This window comes from Misgurnus anguillicaudatus, chromosome 3 (assembly GCF_027580225.2).
Source record: "Misgurnus anguillicaudatus chromosome 3, ASM2758022v2, whole genome shotgun sequence".
In the NCBI taxonomy this organism is placed as follows: domain Eukaryota; kingdom Metazoa; phylum Chordata; class Actinopteri; order Cypriniformes; family Cobitidae; genus Misgurnus; species Misgurnus anguillicaudatus.
In genome coordinates, this window is record NC_073339.2 from 40,537,023 (window position 1) to 40,558,886 (window position 21,864).

A 21,864-nucleotide genomic window follows, 5' to 3' on the forward strand; every position below is an offset into this window, starting at 1 on the left:
CACAAAACTGGAGGTAAATTTTGTTGTTTCCCCCTCAAAAAATCATTATCAGGTTTTATTTATTCATTTATTTTGAAAAAATAGTGTATGTTTAAAGGTAGATTTTTTTCTTTATTTGAAATGCATGCTATTAATCCAGACCAGGTCCAAGTGATTTAATCTTATTGAAAGAATGATACTCAAAAAGTAATTCATCAAACCTATTTTGTGAAATGAAAAAGACCTGCAAAAAATCCAATTCATACACATGTTTTCTTTGTAGCATGTTACACTCTAAAAAACAATGGGTTAAAAACAACCCAAATTGGGTTGTTTTTAACCTAACTGCTGGGTAAATATAGGACAGAACCCATATGGGGTTAAATTAACCCAAGAAGTTGGGTTAATAATTTTAACCCAGCCAATGGGTTGTTTTTTCTACCCAAAACTTGGGTTATTTTTTACTAAAATGATGGGTTAATTTGACTTCATAAATGGGTTAAAAATGTATATACACAGCAAAATCCCCGGTGTTAAATAAACACTGTGGGTGTATATATAATCCACTCCCAGATGGGTGTGTATTAAGTCTGGTGTTAAAATTTAACACTGAAGCAGTGTTGAAGTTAATGAGATAATGAAGTGATGATTGGGACATTGATGGTGGACACCTGCTGGTCATTCTGTGTCAAATTAACTAAATTTTCCTGGATTTTTTTTGGAGAAAGTAATACTAGAATTGTGAAGAAAGACAAAATGCAATAGATGAATACAGCGAAATCCCCAGTATTAAATGAACATTGTTGGGTGTATGACTCCAAAAGCTGCAATCTTTCACGTTTGCCTCTTTATCATCATCATTTAAAAAAAAAAAAACTAAAATTATAACTTGCAGCGTTATTTTCTAAACCGGGATGATAAGTTTAACTTCTAAACAGCTGTCAGAACAAAATACAAGTGCTCAACTGTTCCGGCGTCCACGCGTGTGATTTGGTGGACAAGTCTTCTTTCTGACGCGATGTCTCACAGGTCAGGTGGACGTTTGTCACAAGATGTATCACATTGAATCTTAAAGGGGACATATTATGAGATTTTTTTTAAGATGAAAACTAAGTCTAAAATAGGTCTGAGCAAAAGTGTGCCGTTTTGGGTGTGTCATTTAAAATGCAAATGAGTGGATGAAGTGCAACCACTGATCACAAAGATGGTGATTTGTTGCAATTGAAACTCAATTGTGCTGTGAATTATTTTCTCTCTCTCTCTCTTTCTCTCTGTACTAAATAGCTGTGCTGTGGTTGGATAGTGCAGATAAAGGGGGCGGTATTACCTTATTCTGACATCACAATAAGGGCCAAATTACAATGACCTATTTTTTCACATGCTTGCAGAGAATGGTTTACCAAAACTAAGTTATTGGGTTGATCTTTTTCACATTTTCTAGGTTGATAGAAGCACTGCGGACACAATTATAGCACTTAAACATGGAAAAAGTCAGATTTTCATAATATGTCCCCTTTAAGTTTGTGTTTGTTGTGGGTTCATTTGAGGTCACCATTACTGTGGTTGGTGTTTCCTTTAGTTGGGCATTTGTCCCTTGATCTTCTCTGATCTAGCTCTCCTCTTTTAGCAATAATAACAATGTTTTAGTAAGACCACCTGTTCATTGCTTCATGTAGAGGGAAAACCTTCCAGACCTTCCCAGATTGTTTATTTTTATTATATTCTACTTTACAAATCATTGAAACATTTGATCACAAATTAATTAAGAAACAGGCATATAAAAAAGCTTTATGCAAATGACATTGTATTGAATAAGACTGCCGTAATGCTTTAGTGTTTTATTTTTGTTGTTGTTTTTTGCTTAAGAGAGACTTCATGATTTCTGATACAAATCTCAACAATGGTGACAGTTAATGATAAGAAAGTAGCAAAATTTTTGTCATGTTTCAATGCATGATGGGATTTATGAATCTTGGTACCCAGCATGCATTGCGGCATGACGTTTTGTTGTTGATTGTCACCATGATTGTGTTTTATAGGCTGATTGTTGATGTCTCAGTGTGTCTGGCTCACACCACAGATTAGATTTGGGTAAACAATATTTGACTCTTCAGGGTATGTGGACTTTTACAGCACTGTTGGATTTCATGGGAGCTTCACAGGGATGGCAGAACATAAATTAAACACTTATATTCAGTGACTACTTTTTTATGATATCATTGAATTCCCAGACTTCCATACTGATTAACATAGTAACAGTTATAGACTTCATTTCTCCCATCTTCCTCTGCTTTAACAGATGTGTTTTATAAACACACAGTCACAATGAGCAGAAGAAAACTAACACTAAACTTCAAGACCCAAGTACCCAACTAAAGGAAACACTAATCGGCACAATGGTGACTTACTTTATTAACCAGATTTACAGCAGTTCTTTAGAAGTTCAACCTATCATCCATGTAACTCTGCAAGCAAGTTGTAATTTTAGTTTTCAAACAGAGATGATGATACTGTTCATTTCACTATGGGGATTTCATCTATTGCATTTAATAATTTGGCTTTCTTCCTCATTTTAGTATTACTTTCTCCAGAAAAAGAGTCAAAAAAATAAAAATTTTAAGACAAGAACAATTCCTAAATTGAGTTGATTTGGTACGGAATGACCAGCAGGTGTTCACTATTAATGACTCAATCACTTCATTACCTTATTAACTTTAACACCGATTTAGTGTTTTTTTAACACCAATCTCGGTGTGGATTATATAAACACCGAGCAGTGTTAATTTAACACTGGGGATTTTGCTGTGTATGAAATACAGCATTTTGCCAGTGTTACATTTCATAAACATGTCATTAATATTCATCAAGTAATACTCTTCCTTAAAGGTGCTCTAAGCGAATTCACGTGTTTTAGACCATAAAACATTTTTTCTGTTACATACAGCAAACATCTCCACACTATCTGCTTGCTGCCTGTCCGCTGATCAAACTGTAAAAAAACGCAATCTTTGTAGACAGCCTAGGCTCCACAAACTGCAATAAAAACAAAGTGGTCAAACCTACCATCAGAAAGCAGCCACTAATACTATTTAGCTCCAAATACAGATTTTCTCCCTTTTCTTACACTCTTACAAGTGAACCTATACAAAACCTTTTGGGGACAATAAACAATTTCCAGCCTGTGAACTCAGAGGTTGACACACTGAGAATTCTTCTGCATGGACCAGTAGGTTCTGGAAAGTCAAGCTTCATCAACTCTGTGAATAATTGTCTTCAAGGCCGCATTACTACCAGAGCCCTGGCAAATAATAATTTACATGGAGCCAGTTTCACTTTGAAGGTAAAATACTGCCTAAACTTAATGAAATCATGAAAATTATGTTTTATATCTCTTGAGGAGAGCTTTGAAGTAAAACAATAAGTAAAATTTGTGTTTTGTTACCAGTGCAAAACTTACAAACTGAGGAAAGGCACAACAGGCTCTTACTACCCTTTCACATTTACTGACACCATGGGTATTCATCATCAAGGATCACATGGGATACATATTGATGACATCATCAAAATATTACACGGTCACATTAGAAATGATTATACTGTAAGTGTATTATAATTCTTTTTTTCTAGTTTGAAGGTCAAAGTGACCAATATCCCTTTTTTAATCAGAGCACAAGTGGTAATGTGGTTCTATTAAAATGTAAATACATAAGGAAAACTTAAAGCCCCTATGAAATCAAAACAAACTATTATGTTTTAATGTACAAACTGCAGTGGTTATTATAAATAATTTATCCATGTAAGTCATTATTTTTTAAAAATTCATATTCCCTCATAAACTTAAATCTTGTGGCAATCATTCTCTGATGATGTCAGCTAGACGACTTGGGTGGAACCACTGATCTATATAAATGACTGGATTGTGCTTAACGTAACAGTGAGAGGTGAAGCCATCGTAGAGTTTGAGCTGCCACTTACTATGCCCAACCAACAAAGGGCTTCACTGACTTACATTGAAAACAATATGACCTCATGGAAATCCGTGTTTTAGTGACAGAAAATGTGATAATTTTATTCGTGACCATGTCACGGAATTTAGCTTTTTCTGGGGGAAAAAGATTTCCGTGTCACTCCCACGTATTTCTCGTGTCATTTTATGTATTGTTTCCTCATTGTTTTTTCCTATTTTCAAATCACTGCTGCTTGGGGTTGGGGTTAGATTTAGGATGCATTAGGATGTACTTTTATGTTAGGATGTACTTTTATGTATTGGTTTCTACATGTTTTTCTTCCGCTTTTAAAACTATTCTCACCTGGAGTTGGGGTTCGAGTTTGGGTTAGGATGTCTAAAAATGTAACAGAAAGTGATTCTAGAGTTAATTCAACAAAAGTAAGTCTTGTCTGCTTTACTTAAACATACTTTACTTTGTTCAGCCAACATAATTGTACGGAGCCCCTAAAGGGACATAGAGCAAAAATTAAATAAAGTTTAGTTTTGTCTGTGCACGTGAAACGTCTCGGTTACGTATGTAACCCTCGTTCCATGAAGGAGGGAACGGAGACGTCACGTCGTGACCGAGGAATTGGGAACTCGCTTAGAGAGACCAATCTGCTTCGAATACTACTAAAACGCCAATGAACTTGGCATTGAGATATTTGCATAATGCTGGCGCCGCCCCGCCAGGTGCGTATATAAGCCACAGGTGCAAATATAGAAATCAGCTTCTTTTTCGCTGAGAAAGCCGGAAAGTGTGACCGGCCGATAAACAGCAGGGAGCAGCCCTGTGGCGACGGGACGTGACGTCTCCGTTCCCTCCTTCAGGGAACGAGGGTTACATACATAACCGAGACGTTCCCTTTCAGTCGGTCACTACGACGTCACGTCGTGACCGACGAATTGGGAATCCCTACCAAAACGCCACTGAGGGCTGACCTCTTCCAGTGTCTGCGTAAAGCCCTCCGGTTCCACTTAAGGATAAGGAGAATTAGGTTTTAAGGCAGAAGGCCGGGCACTAGATGTTCCTTTAACCCACAGTAGTGCCGGCGACTGGGAAGCGCCCTATCTGAGCGGTATATGGACGCTGCGGAAGCCACCGCCCCGTTAAGGGCTATTGGTGGGCGAAAGTCAACCGTAGTTGAGGTATAAATGACAGCCGTGGCTGTGTAAGCAAAGCAGTGCTCTGCTGAGGGAAACGTGGGCTAGTAGGATTAACCCCACGGATGCAACCGCCGCAGGGCGCCCTCGGCGAGGAGCAGACTGGGCAGCCGGTGCTGGTGGATGAGAGGCAGGCCTCTTGCGCCGGGGCATGATCTTGGAGATCGCTTCAGTCTGCTTCTGAGCGGCGGTGAATTGCTGCGCAAAAGACTCCACTGACTCGCCGAATAGGCCAGTCTGTGACACTGGAGCGTCCAGGAACTTGTTCTTGTCCGCTTCCATCATGTCGGCCAGACATAACCATAGGTGGCGTTCTTGGACCACGAGTGTAGACATCGCACGACCAATCGCCTGCGCCGTCACCTTCGTAGCGCGGAGAGCCAAATCAGTGGCAGCCCGGAGCTCCGAGAAGACGGGTGAATCGTGCCCTCCCTCATGCAGATCTCGTAAGGCCTTTGCTTGATGGACCTGCAGCAAAGCCATTGCATGCAGAGCCGAAGCCGCCTCTCCACAAGCCTGATGGGCAGCGGCCGTTAAACCGGACGACTGTCTACAAGCCCGAGAGGGAAGGGCGGTCCTTCCAGGAGGCAGCGCTGGCCGGACACAGCTGCATCGCGACCGCTCGCTCCACAGGGGGGATCCCCGTATAACCCTTAGCGGCAACGTTGGTAAGGGAGGTGAGGGGGAGGGCTGAATCGGCCGTAACCGGGTAGAGTACGGCGACTTCCAAGTCTGTGACAGCTCCTCGTGCACCTCGGGGAAGAAAGGTACTGGTGGAGAGGGCTGTGAAGCCTGGGCAGCTCCGAAGAACCAATCATCCAGGCGGGACGGTTCGGGCTGAGGGGGGTTAACCCACTCTAACCCTACGGTCTCCGCCGCTCGAGAGAGCACAGCCACCATCTCCGGGTCAAACTCCGGCGTCACGACCCGACCAGAAGGAGGAAGAATGTCAGAGTCAGCTTCGGAAAGAGGGGCTCCACCCTCGGGTGTTGCGGTCGAAGCGGGTCCAGAGGGAGGCACAACGGATTCTACAGCGCTCGTAGTAGAGTTAGGTCCGAGTCCACCTTTGTCGAGTACGAGTCAAGACCAAGTCATTAAACATCAAGTCCGAGTCCAAGTCCGAGTCCAAAAGGGTCCGAGTTGGACTCAAGTCCGAGTTCTTAAAGGCCGAGTCTAAGTCGAGTCCGCCCGAGTCCAGAAAGTAATTAAATTGAAAAAAGATACAAAATTTGTATTGTAAATTGTTACTTTCTATTGATACTTTAACCTTTCCACCCATTAAACCAATGGGAATATAAAAATGTAATAAAAATACCTCAATTGCATCTTGTCATTGCCATTGAACATTTTTATTTTATGTCAACTAGTTTCCTATCAAAAATTATTTCAAAGAAAAGAAAGGGATGTAGAGCTATCTTCTTTTTACCAGATGTCTTGCAAATAAATTCTCTATGATTTTCGTAAGCAAAACAAATTATTGCTGACTTTGAGGACATTGTGTTAGCCATGCATTGATGTGTGTGTGTGTGTGTTTGTCTGCACATATAATGCGACTGGCTGCTGCCTGCCAGTGTGTTGCAGTAAAATAACAGGACTATAGTAGTTAATCAAGTGTTTAAACGTGCATCATAAACAGATCTCTCTTCTGAAAAAATAAATTCCTAGAAGGGGAAAAGTCTTCTGTATGTGCGGTTCAGAAAATGACAGGCACGAGGTTTGCTGACTAGTGTTGCCTGATCTTGCAATAAAAAAACAGCGAACAGGAAAAATCCAATAATAAACCAAAATAAATCTAAATGCTTTACTTCAAAGATCAAAATATTGGGACCGGCGCCTTCACACTTTATTAACGCCAAAAACTTGATCGCTTCATGAGCCAAAAGCCATAAACGGTTAAGCGCCAAAACAATACTTACGTACAAAAAAGCCGAGGACCTGGCAACACTGCAAGACCGCGCGCTGTGAAGCAGCCTCACAAAAGAAGCGTAATACACAACGCCAAGACACAGGTTTATTGCAAAACACAATGCTGTTAGATTATTTTGGTCAAAGCTGTGAGTGATAAGCACGTGAGACGGTAGGACGTTGCTATGGTTATTTATGTGTCAATCATCACATTTTTGGGAGTGAGTCTTGTTCCGTACAGACATGAAACGAACATTTAGGGGATTCACTCCCGCATTTAAATGCGGTTGTCACCCCCGAAAGTTGCAGTGTGTATGAGACACTGAGACATTAAGACATTAATTAATTTCTCATCTCAAGTTTATGCTGGCGTTACACGTGAAGCGGACTCGACTGTACTCGGGATATTTTCCGAGTCCAAAATGTCCAAGTCCGTGTCAAGTCCGAGTACAAATTCACCCGAGTGCGTGACAAGTCCGAGTTCATTCAAAATTGGACTCAAGTCCGGACTCGAGTCCGAGTCCAAGTTCGAGTACCCCAACTCTAGCTCGTAGAACACGATGCTGCAGTCTCCATAGGCACCTCTACCGGCTGAGGATGGGAAGGCTGAGAGCCGGAGGAAGAATCCCCCGACCGGCTCAGCACAGTTAGACGCAAATCGTCCTTAGAGAGCTTCGCGGCCGCTCCGTGGCGGCGGTCAGAACTCACCGGACGCGGACGCCGTTCCCGTAGAAACGACAACCGCCTGCGTAAATCCAGAAGGGACATCTCCTCGCAATGAGAACATGCACCCCCAGCGAACGCAGCCTCCGCATGCTCGATGCCCAAGCATGAAAGACAGCGCTCGTGACCGTCCTTTGGACCCATGTACTTGCTGCATCCAAGAACACACGGACGAAAAGCCATCCTGAAAAGGATGCTGATCTCCGGTTATACGAGAGAGTGGCTGCCTTTAACAAGGCACAAAGCTCTCCGTATCACTCTTTCAGGGAAATTCACTCTAGATGCTCAGTTGATGATGCGCACAGGGATCAGCAACGCACTCACTAATAACTCAAAACAAAAAAGATGCAGAGTAGTGGAAAAACTGCGGTGTCCGCTGTGGTACTGCTTGTCCAACCAACTTCAGCAATCGTTTCCCACCAGAGCAGAAAGTAGCTTCTCAGTAGCAGATACTGCCGGCTTTCGAAGCGATAAAAAGCTGATTTCTATATTTGCACCTGTGGCTTATATACGCACCTGGCGGGGCGGCGCCAGCATTATGCAAATATCTCATTGGCGTTTTAGTAGTATTCGAAGCAGATTGGTCTCTCTAAGTGAGTTCCCAATTCGTGAAAGGGAACTATTCTGAAAGGGAACTATTGTTTATTGTAGTCACTACTCAAAGAGGGTTTAAGTTTATTTGAATTTCTTATGTAAAATGAGCAATTTTTTTGTTTTTATTACTTTAAAAAATGTGTAGAAGCACTTGACGGAATTTTTTAAAGTAAATCCAACAAATCATTTTAGTATGCGATTTTGGACACAGGTAGAGTACATTTTATTTAGGCATTTAGCAGACGCTTTTATCCAAAGCACCTTATAAAGATTAGGAAACAACAAAGGGATTTGTTATAGGGAGGCAATTATACAAATAAAGTGCCTATACCAAGTTACAAGTTTTCACTATTCCAAAAAAATAAGTTTTTTTGTAACGATAGAGGACATAAGAGAACAATCAATATCTATTTTGGAAAAGTTGAGTTTTTAATTGTTTTTTGAATGTTGCAAGAGATGTGGCTGACCGGACTGCATTAGGAAAATCATTCCACCAGCAGGGAGTAGTGAAGGAGAATGAGTGGGAAAGTGATTTAGTGCCGTTTTCTAAATGTATCACAAGGTGCCGCTCATTTGCTAAACATATGGTTGTATATGAGGTGTGAGAATGTAGAAAGGTGTAAAGGTAATGCTGTAAAAGTTATGTAAGTGAGCAGTAGTGTCATACCTGACACAGGCTACACTTGCCAGTGTAGACTCTCCACTGGAGAGTTTTATACTGTAAGAACTTAGGTTCTTTTTTATGTTACTTTATAAAAGGGAGAAAGAACACCAACATATTTAGACAAATACACTTTATTACACTTTAGAACGCTGCCAACATGACTAGATAAAAATAAAAAACAAGACTCCTTGGCAGAATCCTGACAATAGATAAATACATAACACAAGGAATCACAAAATTAAACTAAACAGAACAAATTTTCTGTAGAATTAGAAATGAGATAAGATAACAAAAAGCAATAATATAAACAAAGAACACTGCCACTGCATGACAGTTAAGCAAAAACGAATAAAATCATACTCCAAAACAATGCAATCAAATAACATTCAGGTTATTTATTGGTAGTGCGACACATAGCAAAAAAAGCAATTATACCACATCTGGCAAATTGTGTGGTTTACTTTCAGTGTAATAGACAAATTCTTTTAAGACACTTAACAAAATCATGTCAAATCCCATCCTCAAAAAAAAAAAAAGATCTCAGTCACCGCTGACCCTTACGTTATTCCAAACCTGCAGTAATTCAACATAATTTAAATGACCTTCTTATATTCTTACAATTCAAGCATTAACAAAATGCTCCATATAACTCGAAGTGGAAACCAGAAATTAAGCTCTGTTTTTTGCACAGGCCCACTAAAGGGTTAATGGTGCCACATGGTGATCAACAGTAAAAACGACAAATTTTACCTTTTTGCAAAAGGAAAAACCACCATCAATCAAAAATGCATGATTATAAGGTGTCATGGCTTTGCAATAAAAAAATGTTGCTATAATGGAAGTCAATGGGGCAAAATGACCACAAACCATAAATGAGGAAGAAAAAAAAAATCTGATGCTGCACAAAAAATAAAAATTCATCAAAGCCACTGTTTTTTTCTAATCGTTGAAATGCCCAAGATAAAAGGGTTTTAAAAAATCCAGTCCAAAATCACTTTTTATATTGAAAATAAGTCATTTTGTGTTTTTCCCAAATACTTATTTGGGAAGTTCACTTATAAACTTGGCAATTAAAGAGTTACAATCATGGAATTTTTGTAAATATTTGGTCATTTTGATCAGTATTGAGGTTGATTAACAGATTAATATATATATATATATATATATATATATATATATATATATATATATATATATATATATATATATATATATATATATATATATATATATATATATATATATATATATATATATATATATATATATTAATCTGATAAATTTTTACAACAGGTTCATTTAGTGGTATTTTTTGGGCACATGAAAGGGCAGTGAATTTGAACAATGCACAAGGGTTAACGTTGATAGGAGATGCTAAAAACTTGCTAATCAGGAAGCTATTTGGAACCTTGACTTTATGTGTTTTAAAAACACTCACAAACAGGGATGTGCACAGACATTTTGAGGGGCAGGGGCTCAAGTGAAATAAAGGGCACCTTTCATAATTATGTATATTTTTTTCTTTTTTTTACAAAAAGTATATATATTAACACAATTCTGACTTCCTTTTTAAAAAAAAATATTAAAAAAGTTAATTAATTTTATCTTCCTCAAACTCACGCAATTGTTTAATTTGTTTAAGATGTCTACAAAATAATCAGTTCACACAGACACCATGGTCTCCTTAGTATTCTAGGTTTATAGAGGAGCAAAGGAAGCCATTACACAATGTGCATGTTTTTAAAACATTAAATTACACATTAATTACAAATTTGTTAAAATGCTAAAAAGAAAGTTGTGACTGCTGAGTTAGCGCTACATGCCAATAAATGCTATATCATATGCTAGCGTTTAGCTGATTAGTTGTTAGTTGTTACTCAAAATGTATTTTTGTCTGATAAGGGCTCAAAATATAAGGTCTGTTTACTAATGTGAGCTTCTGGCATGAGCCTCAGAGCAGAGCAATCAGAGCAGAGCTCAACATTATTATTCATGACCCTTTCAAATAGGGCAAAAATAGACCATTTAATTAAAATGACAAATTCTAGGGTTGTAAATAGATATGTAAAAACGTTTCTGGATAATTTTTGCACTTAATAAAACATACCTTCTATGTAATTGTCAAAGAACAATTTAACATATTATGACAACACATCCTATGGCACCTTTAATCTTAGGTTTCATATTTATTAGGGTCACACATGTCAGAAACACCAAATATAGATTAGGCCTATTTTATTTGTATTTTACTTTTTTGTGATGGCAGTGAAAATTCAGACTGGGCAAGTAAAATACTGAACCATCAGATTTCTTCCCATTCTACTCCAGCACTCCAGTATAACACATACTTATTTAACAGACATTACTAAAAACGCAAACCAAAAAGCTTACTACTGTAGTTAGCAATTATTTTATTGTTTGTGCTTTATTATTTTATGAGCAGTTTGTTTAAACTACATACACGACTACACTGTTACAAGTTTGCAACTCTTCAGGTTAATATGGGATTGCCATGGAAAACAATGTCCCTGAATCGTTATGTGTAACCACATGTCCCATATTTTGTGCATAAAACTGTTAATAGATGAATGCTTTCTTCCTTACATACTTACCGGTAGCTGCCTGCATAATCATGGGCCCTGTCCCAAATGGCACACTCCGGACTTGTGGTCCTCCTCAGAGTCCACACTTTGATGACATCACGTAGTCCAGACTTTAGGGACCCTTGATACGAGTCCACGTGGGTGCGTATTTTGGGACAGACTCGAGCGTCACACCGGAAATAGGTAGAGAAGTTGCCCGTCAGTGTGAGCTCCTCCCTTCCGTCGTCTGATTGGTCTGATTGCTCTTTCGCAAGGACTTCTGGGTTGGTAAAGTGCGCGAAGCCTGCTGCAGTGCGGGCTTCGCTGAAGACCGCATCAAGGGGGCAAAGGAGGCGCTGATGAGAACACTTCAAAGCGTAAAAATGACAGATGGGACACCCTACGGACTCGTGCACTCTAAAAAAACAAACGGTGCTATATAGAACCAAAACTGTTGCTTTGGATCGTAACCACAGAAGAACCGTCCCCAGTGCCACACAGCACCGGTGAAGCACCAGTGAAGCACCCGTGCAGAACCACACAGGGGCCATACAGAACCACTATAGCACCAAATATGGTTCTACATAGCACTATATGGTTCTACACAGGTGCTTCACTGGTGCTTCACCGGTGCTATATGGCACTAAAAACGGTTCTTCTATGATTACGAGCAAAGAACCACTTTTGGTGCTATATAGCACCGTTTGTTTTTAGAGTGTGGACTAAGCGAGCACGCGCAATTTAAGGCCACGAGACCGAAAGTCCACATGAAGTGCACCATTTGGGACAGGGCCATGGACATCGCGTCTCGTTCAGGCTGAGCATGAAGCGCGAATGATGCAGCACGAGTGTAGACAAGCCAATCATAAAGCGAAGTAAGTTAGAGAGGCGGGACTAAGGAAAGGTAAAGCCAATTATATTAGCGATGTGAATTTTGGAGGCGGGACTCATCTGTTAACCGTTTGTGTGCCACAAATAGCGCTATTTTTCTTTATATAAGAGTTTAAATCTCATTTAAATGATTCCTGAATAAATTCATGTTAAATTAAATAAGCAACAAGTTAAAAACACAAGAAACAGACAGACATCATTTGGTATATGAATAAAGATCATATATATTTTTTTTTAAAGCAACCCAGAAAAAAAGGGCACTTTCTCTCCAGGATAAAAAAGGGCAGGTGCTCAAGCCCCCTTTTATGTCTATCCATAGCCGTTTCTCAATATGCGTTCTTGTCTGTACTTGCGTTCTTGTGGACTTGTGAAACGTCATCAGTCGCGACCCAAGTACTGTTCCAATTCAAAGTTCGCATCAAGCCCAAGTTCACATAAAATCCCCGGATGTGTTCTTGATCCGCCCATTTTATCGAGGATGCATCAGAGGAGACTTGTGTGGACTTGTGACAGCGAAGTTTCCCAGAATGCATTTCACGTCAGAAGTTCGTTCTTCCGAGTCTGAACTTGCAAGTTCGAACTACGAAGGACACAAGTCCGAGTTTGGCGTACTTAGTATTGAGAAACGGCTCGTGTGTCTAAATTCGTTCCCTAGCTCCCGAGGTCGTGAATCAGTATATCGTGTACACAGGTTGGGGCACTGGTAAGGACCCTATAGCTCACTTCACATTGGGACAGTAGGTGTGTTCGACATCGGCTGTGGCTGGATGTAACCGATCGGCGAAATTAGCCGCGTGCAGGCGGGGAGGAGCTGAAAACGGAGACGTGAAGTCGGACGCGCTGTGGTTCCCGTAGTTTGCTGCATTTACGTCAGGCATGGCTGATCACGTGCCGTTTGCTTGCTTAATCACATTAAACATGATTTGTAAGATGTAAACTACATAAAAAGTGAATTATACTGTTTTGAATGTCCGTGTATGAGCATGAGTGGAACTGAAGAGGCTTACAGCATCTGTTTTTACAAGAATAAAGTTCAACATAAGCATATATTATTTAAATACCAATGTAGTGAGGTCTACGTTTTTTATCCATTTTATTTTGATGATGATGACACAATATAACATCGCTATGAAAATAGCTTTAACTGTTATAAAAATACAGATTTGTGAGCATTTGTGGAACTGAAGGCGTGAAAATAAACACGAAATACACGTGATTGTTGTCATGTGGTGAATCCGAACAAATCGTGAAACAGCTGTGTCGTCATTACAGCCCATGCAGCTCCTCTTCGCGAACTGCGCTGGCTAACTCAGGCGGCTGATCTCGAACCGCTCTCGCGGTACTTAAAAACCATATGACACAGTCACGTGCCTGCAGCGCCAACTGAAGTCGGACAAAAATACTAACCGGAATGCACTGCTTTAAGTCAGCCGCCGATCGGTCTGCGCAGCACCGCATGAAGTCGAACACACCTAACGTTCAATTATTTTTCTGTCACGTGGCAGCTTAAGCGCGTTGTAATCACTCACAGCTGTTACTCATCAACAACCGGCAAAACCAACATCTCTCTGACTTAATTTTACATTGTGAAAAATGCTGTCATTATTCTCTTACATATCTGTGCATAAAATTGGAGGCATATAATTACATTTTAAATGTAATAAATATATTTACAATTTTAAATAAATATTATTATTTTAAATATTGAGTAGATTGTGGTAGCAATGTGTGTTTATATTTACAACTAAAACAAATGTTTGTCTTTATAAAAGTTCTGTAACATTTCATAAAGTTTATTGAGTTGGATCACGTGATGTTCGGTTGGCGAGCTTCAGAAAAGGTCACGTGATTTCCGGTTAGGGAACATAGGGACCATCGATGCTCACTGTTTTTTGCGTTGCATTGTGGGAATTTTTAGGGAACAAACGATCCAGTGCACTGAACGGATTTTGCGATTGAGACAGCCCTTAAAATGGCTGACTCCCTGATCAGTGCCCTGACTACTGAACAAGGGAGCTGATTGAGACACACGGTATGTGTGCACGTGCCTACTCACAAATATTTTAACAGTTTACTTACTCATTTTCAGCTTTTAAACATACAAATCCACTATTATATTGTTCAACACAGCACGCTACAGAGTAAACAAACAAACAAACAAGTTTATAAATTGGTGACACCTGCACCTGTGGATGTATGTGTGTGTGTGTGTGTGTGTGTGTGTATGCCAGTAATTTACCAGATAATATAACAGTTATTTTCCTTAATTGGTGCAAAGAGTAATTTACTGTAGTTTATTATTAGCATAACTGCACATCATATCACAGTAAAATACCTTTCACCGATGTTAAAGCTTAATACTGCCAATTTTACAGTTATTTACCCAGAAATCTACAGCAAGGTTTAACAGTGTAATGAGATGATAGGAAATAGCTGTAAATGTTTTGTCATTATTCAGGTGAGAACGCCCTCAGGTGGTTGGAGCTGATAGCAGCGAGTTCACTACAGGAGGGAATATATTAACTGCTTTGTGTTTTCAGTTTAACCCGGTTGGAGCAATTACACATGAAGACTCAATGTATAACAGAAACCCCAGTCTGAAAGACAAGATTCATTGTTTGGTATCTGTTCTTCCTGCAAATAAAATTTCAATAATGGACAATGAGGTCAAAAGACAAATGATAGAAGTTAGAATGAAAGCAAGAGATGTCGGTAAGTCATTTTGAAGTTATATTTACACCATATAAATGTATTTTAAGGTAACCTAAAAATGTGTTTCTTGTGGTAATATATGGTCTTAAAGGCAGAAATACTTTATATGAAATTTTATTTCATACCACTACTACGTTTTACAAGTTACGGTGTACTTCTTTACATTATAAACAAACAAAACAAATTGAAAACAATACTTAACCAATTAATAACTTCCATATCATGTTTAAGATTGACATCTCTAACATCTACGTATAATTCCCTTCTCCATAAACATTTCCTTGTCCTCAGTGTTTCCATCAATACTACAGTTGTCTATGTTACTACTATTAGTTTGATATTTGCATGTGAATTCTAATCTAATCATGACTAACTATATCTTTGGAAAGGTCAAAGTCTCTAGAATACACATTATGGTGTTTTATAAAATAAATTATGTAGGAAGATTTATTTATTTATAAAGAGTGCACCTTAAAAAAATCTGCGTATTGCTAAATGTCACCGCCTCGCCAGTGTCTACAAAAATAATTTTTAAAGGACATAGTACTGGAACTCATGTTGGATTGCCCTTTAGACTGTGGTTTCAACATAATAATGAAACATTTCTGACATAAGTTGTTTATTGTACTACAGGCCTTCCTCAAGCTGTCATCTTGACTATGGTGGATAAAGCATGTCCACTGGTTAAAGCAAATCTTGAGAAAATCTACACAAGCAGGAAAATAAAAGAGAAGGTGTGTATTAAAAATTGTGACCTGGGGCCCGTTCTTTGTACGTCGCTAACTCAGTTAGCTGGATTTGATTGTTGACGATTTGGCATGATCTTGGGTTATTTGGTTCTTCGAAGCTCATCCTAGACTTGCTGTTATAGCAACAGGTCCCTAAGCTCAACCCTGCTCGGGAGCAGGTTTATTTAATGTAAACAGATTGTACTTTTTAAGCGGATGTGATACGGAAAGTCTGACGCAGTCGCGTATTCTCCATTATACGAGCGCAATCTGCGTAAGATGCATGATTAATATAAAGAGCTTTTCAAATTCAACACGTAATAAAAAGGATTTATTAATTAAATCTTTTAGCGATATTATTTAAAAATGTATAATATAACAAATTTTTTTTTTTGTACTTGTGCAACTTGTTTTTAGTGTAACAGGTGTTTTGATTATTATTCTTAAACGAATGACAAGACATGCTGATCACATTCATTTTAAATTTGTTTGAATTTTCCTTAATAAAAACAGCAATCAATCATTCCCAGCACTCGTAGATGTTCTAAATAAAGAATATTACTCAGTGTGAAATAATTTTCCTTTAAATAAACTAATTTCCTAATTTAGTTTTGTCTTTAGATTGTCAAGTTAAGCGGATGTGATACGGAAAGTCTGACGCAGTCGCGTATTCTCCATTATACGAGCGCAATCTGCGTAAGATGCATGATTAATATAAAGAGCCTTCCAAATTCAACACGCAACAAAAAGGATAGATCAATTAAATCTTTCAGCGATATTATTTAAAAATGTATAATATAACAAATTTTGTTTTTTGTACTTGTGCAACTTGTTTTTAGTGTAACAGGTGTTTTGATTATTATTCTTAAACGAATGACAAGACATGCTGACCACATTCATTTTAAATTTGTTTGAATTTTCCTTAATAAAAACAGCAATCAATCATTCCCAGCACTCGTAGATGTTCTAAATAAAGATTATACAACAGTTCTTTCTGGTTCTCAAATCTGATTGGCTAAGAGCAATGCGATATTGTGCTGATAACGGCACTGTAACCGCTTTACCTTTCGTATTATTCCACCACCTAGTGAATGGAGGTCCTCTAAACAGGCTCATCTCTGAATGGAGAAACTGCACCCACACACGGACCTGGACACACACACAAACGCGCTGTTTTGAATCACGTTCCGTGTGTCTCATTAGTTCACTAGCTCGTAAATCAGTCTGTGCATCCCAATCGGAAGTTATTATTCCGTCAAAGAACAGCGCTCTTGGATTTATATAGTACTGACAAGAACGAAGTTTAATAATAATCGCTACGGCCTTGTGCCTCTGGCCTAATCACAGCCGTGATGATATAGAGCTATATCACACTCCTACTCGAGCGATATTGCTTAAATATTACTCAGTGTGAAATAATTTTCCTTTAAATAAACTAATTTCCTAATTTAGTTTTGTCTTTAGATTGTCAAGTAGCTTACAAAGTCATGCATGAAACGGTTTTCGTTTAGTAATTTCTATCTGTTCTATCTTTAAAACTCTGTCTACAAACATGTTACTCTGTCCCTTTCCTGTGACAAAAATGACCAAAATAACCAAATAAGTTTTTTTGCACATATTTTCACATATCTTTATCTTCTTTACTACACTTTTCTGTGCAGACTCAGCAGATGCAGGACTTTCAGTTAACGTGAAATACTGCTAATATTGTTAATATAGTCAGAAATCGGTTAAGATGAATGCAATTGAAGTAAACTTATTTAACCACTTGCATATAGTTTCTCTAAAGGACTTTAATCTGAGAGGATTTCTTTACTGTCATGTGCATTGCTATCAGAAACGGCTGCATTTTATAATCTTTTGATGTAGAATAACATTACCATTCCCTAACTGCACATCATACTTATTAACCACATTCTTGAGAACTGCTAAAAGTGTTGGTGTATTATATACAACCGCACAAAAGAGAGGAAAACACAATCTTATAATAAACTACACTCTAAAAAAAAAATCCGTAAAAAACGGATAATGTCCTGGCAGAAAATTACCGGCACTTTTTCCGTTATGTTTAAAGACACTTCCATTTATTCAAAAACTGAACATTCTGTAGATTTACAGAACACTGTCCGTAGATTTACAGAACATTTTCCGTAACCTTTAGGGACACTTCAATCTGCCTATGAAACGCAACAATGGTGACAATCAACAACAAAGCTTCATGCCGCAATGCATGCTGGGTACCAGGATTGTAGAAAACTCTCTTAACATTTACTCTCACCATTGTTGAGATTTGTATCCAAAGTGTTGATGTCTCTGAAGCAAAAACCACAGGTGACAAATTTTGCAGCCATCTTAATCAATACAGCGTGTTTTTAGATCAGCATAGAGTGTCACTCTTATACATTTCAGTTCTTTATTCTTATTTTATCATTTCATGTTTAAATGTTAGGCAGCATAACATAACAACAACCAAGCTTATATGACATCATAGAAAATTCTCTTTCCTCAAGCAACAAAGAAGTTGTAATTGCTACAAGCAAAAACACTTTTGCAATGCTAAAAGAGCAGAGTCAGTTCTGGAAAGTCAAGGGACAAAAGCCTAACTAAAGGGAACACTAATCACCATAGTGGTGACTTCAAATGAATCTAAAAGAAACACAAACTGGAGATTTAATGTGATAAATGTTGTGGTAAATATCCATTTGACTTACACGTCACGTCAGAAAGAAGATTTGTCTACTAAATCACGTGTGTGGATGCTGAAATAGTTGAACACTTGTATCTTGTTCTGACAGCATTTGTTTAGAACTTAAACATCATCCATGTTAGACAATAACTCTGCAAGCAAGTTGTAATTTTAGGTTTCAAACAGAGATGGTGATAGAGAGGCAAAAGTGAAAGATTGCAGCAGGGGTTATTGTACCCATAATGCAACATGTTATAAAAAAAACGGATAAATGCCTGTAAAACATAAATACGGAAAATTCCTTCATATTTACACAGTACTTTGTCCGTTTTTTACGGATTTTTTTTAGAGTGTACAATTCAAATTTTATTTATCAGAAATTAAATTGTTGCATTGGCTGTGGGTTTAAGAAAGAGCAGCTGAGATGATCTGTACAATCAATCAGTTTAGAGACATCACTCCTGCCAGCACATCACATGAAAATGGAGGACCACCACCTGTTTTTATTGTGCTTTTTGTGTTGCTGTTTCAAACAGATAAAACAGCATTTAACAGTTTTTAAAGAGACTTTAGGAGCGTCAAAGTTTAATTACAATCATTAATTTCAATCTTTGACAAGCATAGATATCAAGATTATATTTTCACAGAATATTTTACATTATATAGGATGATTTTATGTACAAAAGTAGCTTTAACTGGGTTTACAAAATCAGCGTCATAAAAAGTTCACAGCCTTTCATCAATAGCTCGTGCACTGCAGGGTTAAAAATTGGGCGTGTGCGTGCACTGCAAGAAAAGTCAATACATATCGTTGTAATAACATTGTAACAACCGGCCAATCAGAGCGTGGCTGATCAGTGTTTCTACTATCGATATGTATTGACTTTTCTTGCAGTGTACGAACGCGCAGTTCTCTCAGATAATTCAATCTGCCATACTAATCATCAACAGCAAAGAACCAAATAAGCGAGATCATAATTAGCGAGATCTGAACATCTTGGATGTCTCATTTGATCTCAGATGAATTAAGCAACGTACAAAGAACGGACCCCAGGGTTAATATAAAGACAAGTTGAAGCTGCCATATGGCAGTTGTTGCTCCAATATGAAGAGAAAGCTTTACCAACATTTAATATAGCTGAAAATCAAGAGAAAGGACCTTCAAGACTGCTTTCCCTCTCTAATAATCGTTTTTCTACAACTGTCACAGGTGAAAGAATGTTCTCAGAAACTTGGAGTTCCTGAGAGTTGCATCTACCCTTTGAAGAATTATCACAAAGAAGATGCTACTGGCACCAAAATGGATATTTTGATTTTAAATGCTTTAATAAATATTATTAACTTTGCTAATGACTATGTGGATGACCACGCTAACAATGAATAAATGCAAATGAGAAAACATTACAAACAAACATTACAAATAATTAATGATATATTGATAATTTGGTAGATTTTATATAAAGGGGAATTCTAGACTTATTTAAGATATGTATATGTGAAGTTTTAGCTTAATATGCCACATAGGCTGGATTTACACTGCAAATCCTGATGCCCAATTCCGATTTTTTTGTCTGTATTCGATTTTTTTCTGGTGGTATTTTTTGACGATCCACTTATATAATCTTTTAATAACGTGTATCCAATATCTGCTTTTAGAATAAACACTTTGCAAAACAATTCAAGGTAGAGGCCTATTGACCCGGAACAGCTTAAACCTCAGAGGAAGTAAAATATGGCACTATACAATTAACACAGACAAAATTATTATACAATATAGAGCTTTATTTCTGTAACAACATAAAACTTCAACATTATTCCACAAAGCGGAGCCTCTATTGCACTGCTAAGAAGAGTTGTGTGATCGCAGGTGGTGTCCACCTGAGTTGATGGTATTTGCCAGCGGCGCGTTTTTAATGATGCACAACACGTCTGTAGATGGGAATATCAGGTCTGTCTACATTGCGGACGCAAATGCATGTCTCCAATTCATATCTGATTTATTTCCACATATGAATGAGGCATGAAATAGATTGGAGAATATCTGATTTTATGCGCTTTTTTCCTACTTACACGTCCGTGGGTCATATATGATCTTTGCCACTTAAAGGGGAAAAAATGGAATTGAGTCACTTTAAACAGGCAGTGTTAATGAGGCCCTACAGTAGATATGCAAACACTGATTGCCATAATGCTGGTTTGCTGAAAGTGGTCTTTGTTTTGTTGAGCTTCTTATGCTTGGTGATTTATTTACTCAGAATCTCTCCGCTTCTCATAGTGATACCGCTAAAATGGTGCTTTGGTGATGTCACACAAAGCAAAACCATGTGTCTGACACTGCTTGTTTCTCAGTCAGAAGGTTGCAGCCTGCAGAGGTTGCATTTTTAGGCTGCATTTTTTAGAATATTAACAATTATAAAGTTGACTTTTATTCTTAGTTAATCATAAATTGTTGTAATATGCTTATGACTTGCGAATGTAATGCTTATGCAACCTCTGCAGGCTTTGGATTGAGAAACAGCCAAAGACCAATCGTGCTGTCAATTATTCTCTCTCCCTCTCTCTCTCAAAATATATCTGCTATTACAAAGAAAACTAAGATCTTATGTGATAAAGTAATTTAATTGTTGTAGATTTACCTTAATAATATGTCTTGTGTGTGTTATGTGTTAATAACATGTAAAAATTAAATGATATTACAGTGCTAGTTGGAAGCAGTGTCAGGTCTGTTATTTTCAGAATTCTAAAACACATTTAGAAGGTTAAACTACTGAATCAATCTCTGACATCACGAATCAGTCTATGAAACTCAATCATGATGATCAACAAAAAAAGCTTCATGGGTATCAACATGGCATAACATTAAAGATGATGTTTTGAGGAAATATATTGACACTATGCCAGAGAAATGTGCTGTACTTGCTGCACTAGGTGGACATACCACATATTAAACTTAAATGTGGGTACAGTACGACTCACCTCATCTGATATTTGTTGTGCCTCAAGCAATCATCGTTATAAAATGAAATCATGTTTTTGTGGCAAGAAGGTCAATATTTTTAGATCTATCAGATGTTCTAATACTATTGGCCACCATTGTACAAACTAATGTTGTGGATTTTTTCAGGAGAATCAGAGACGGTTGAGATGTAAAATTCTCTTCAAAGTATTTTATTAAAGAATTGTATCAGACAGCTTGAAACACTACTGGTCATAGGGTGTACACCTGGTAAAATGATAATGACAATGAC

At 38.0% G+C, this 21,864-nt stretch overlaps 1 protein-coding gene across 1 annotated transcript; it reads left to right on the forward strand.

Moving 5' to 3' along the window:
• The first annotated feature begins 3,428 nt into the window (after positions 1 to 3,428).
• Positions 3,429 to 20,742, forward strand: LOC129444940 (interferon-induced protein 44). The gene is made up of 4 exons (XM_055205973.2): positions 3,429 to 3,577; positions 15,031 to 15,202; positions 15,836 to 15,936; positions 19,827 to 20,742. The coding sequence occupies exons 1-4, from the start codon at positions 3,491 to 3,493 to the stop codon at positions 19,998 to 20,000; spliced, it is 534 nt and encodes a 177-aa protein (XP_055061948.2). The 5' UTR covers positions 3,429 to 3,490; the 3' UTR covers positions 20,001 to 20,742.
• Positions 20,743 to 21,864: the final 1,122 nt, after the last annotated feature.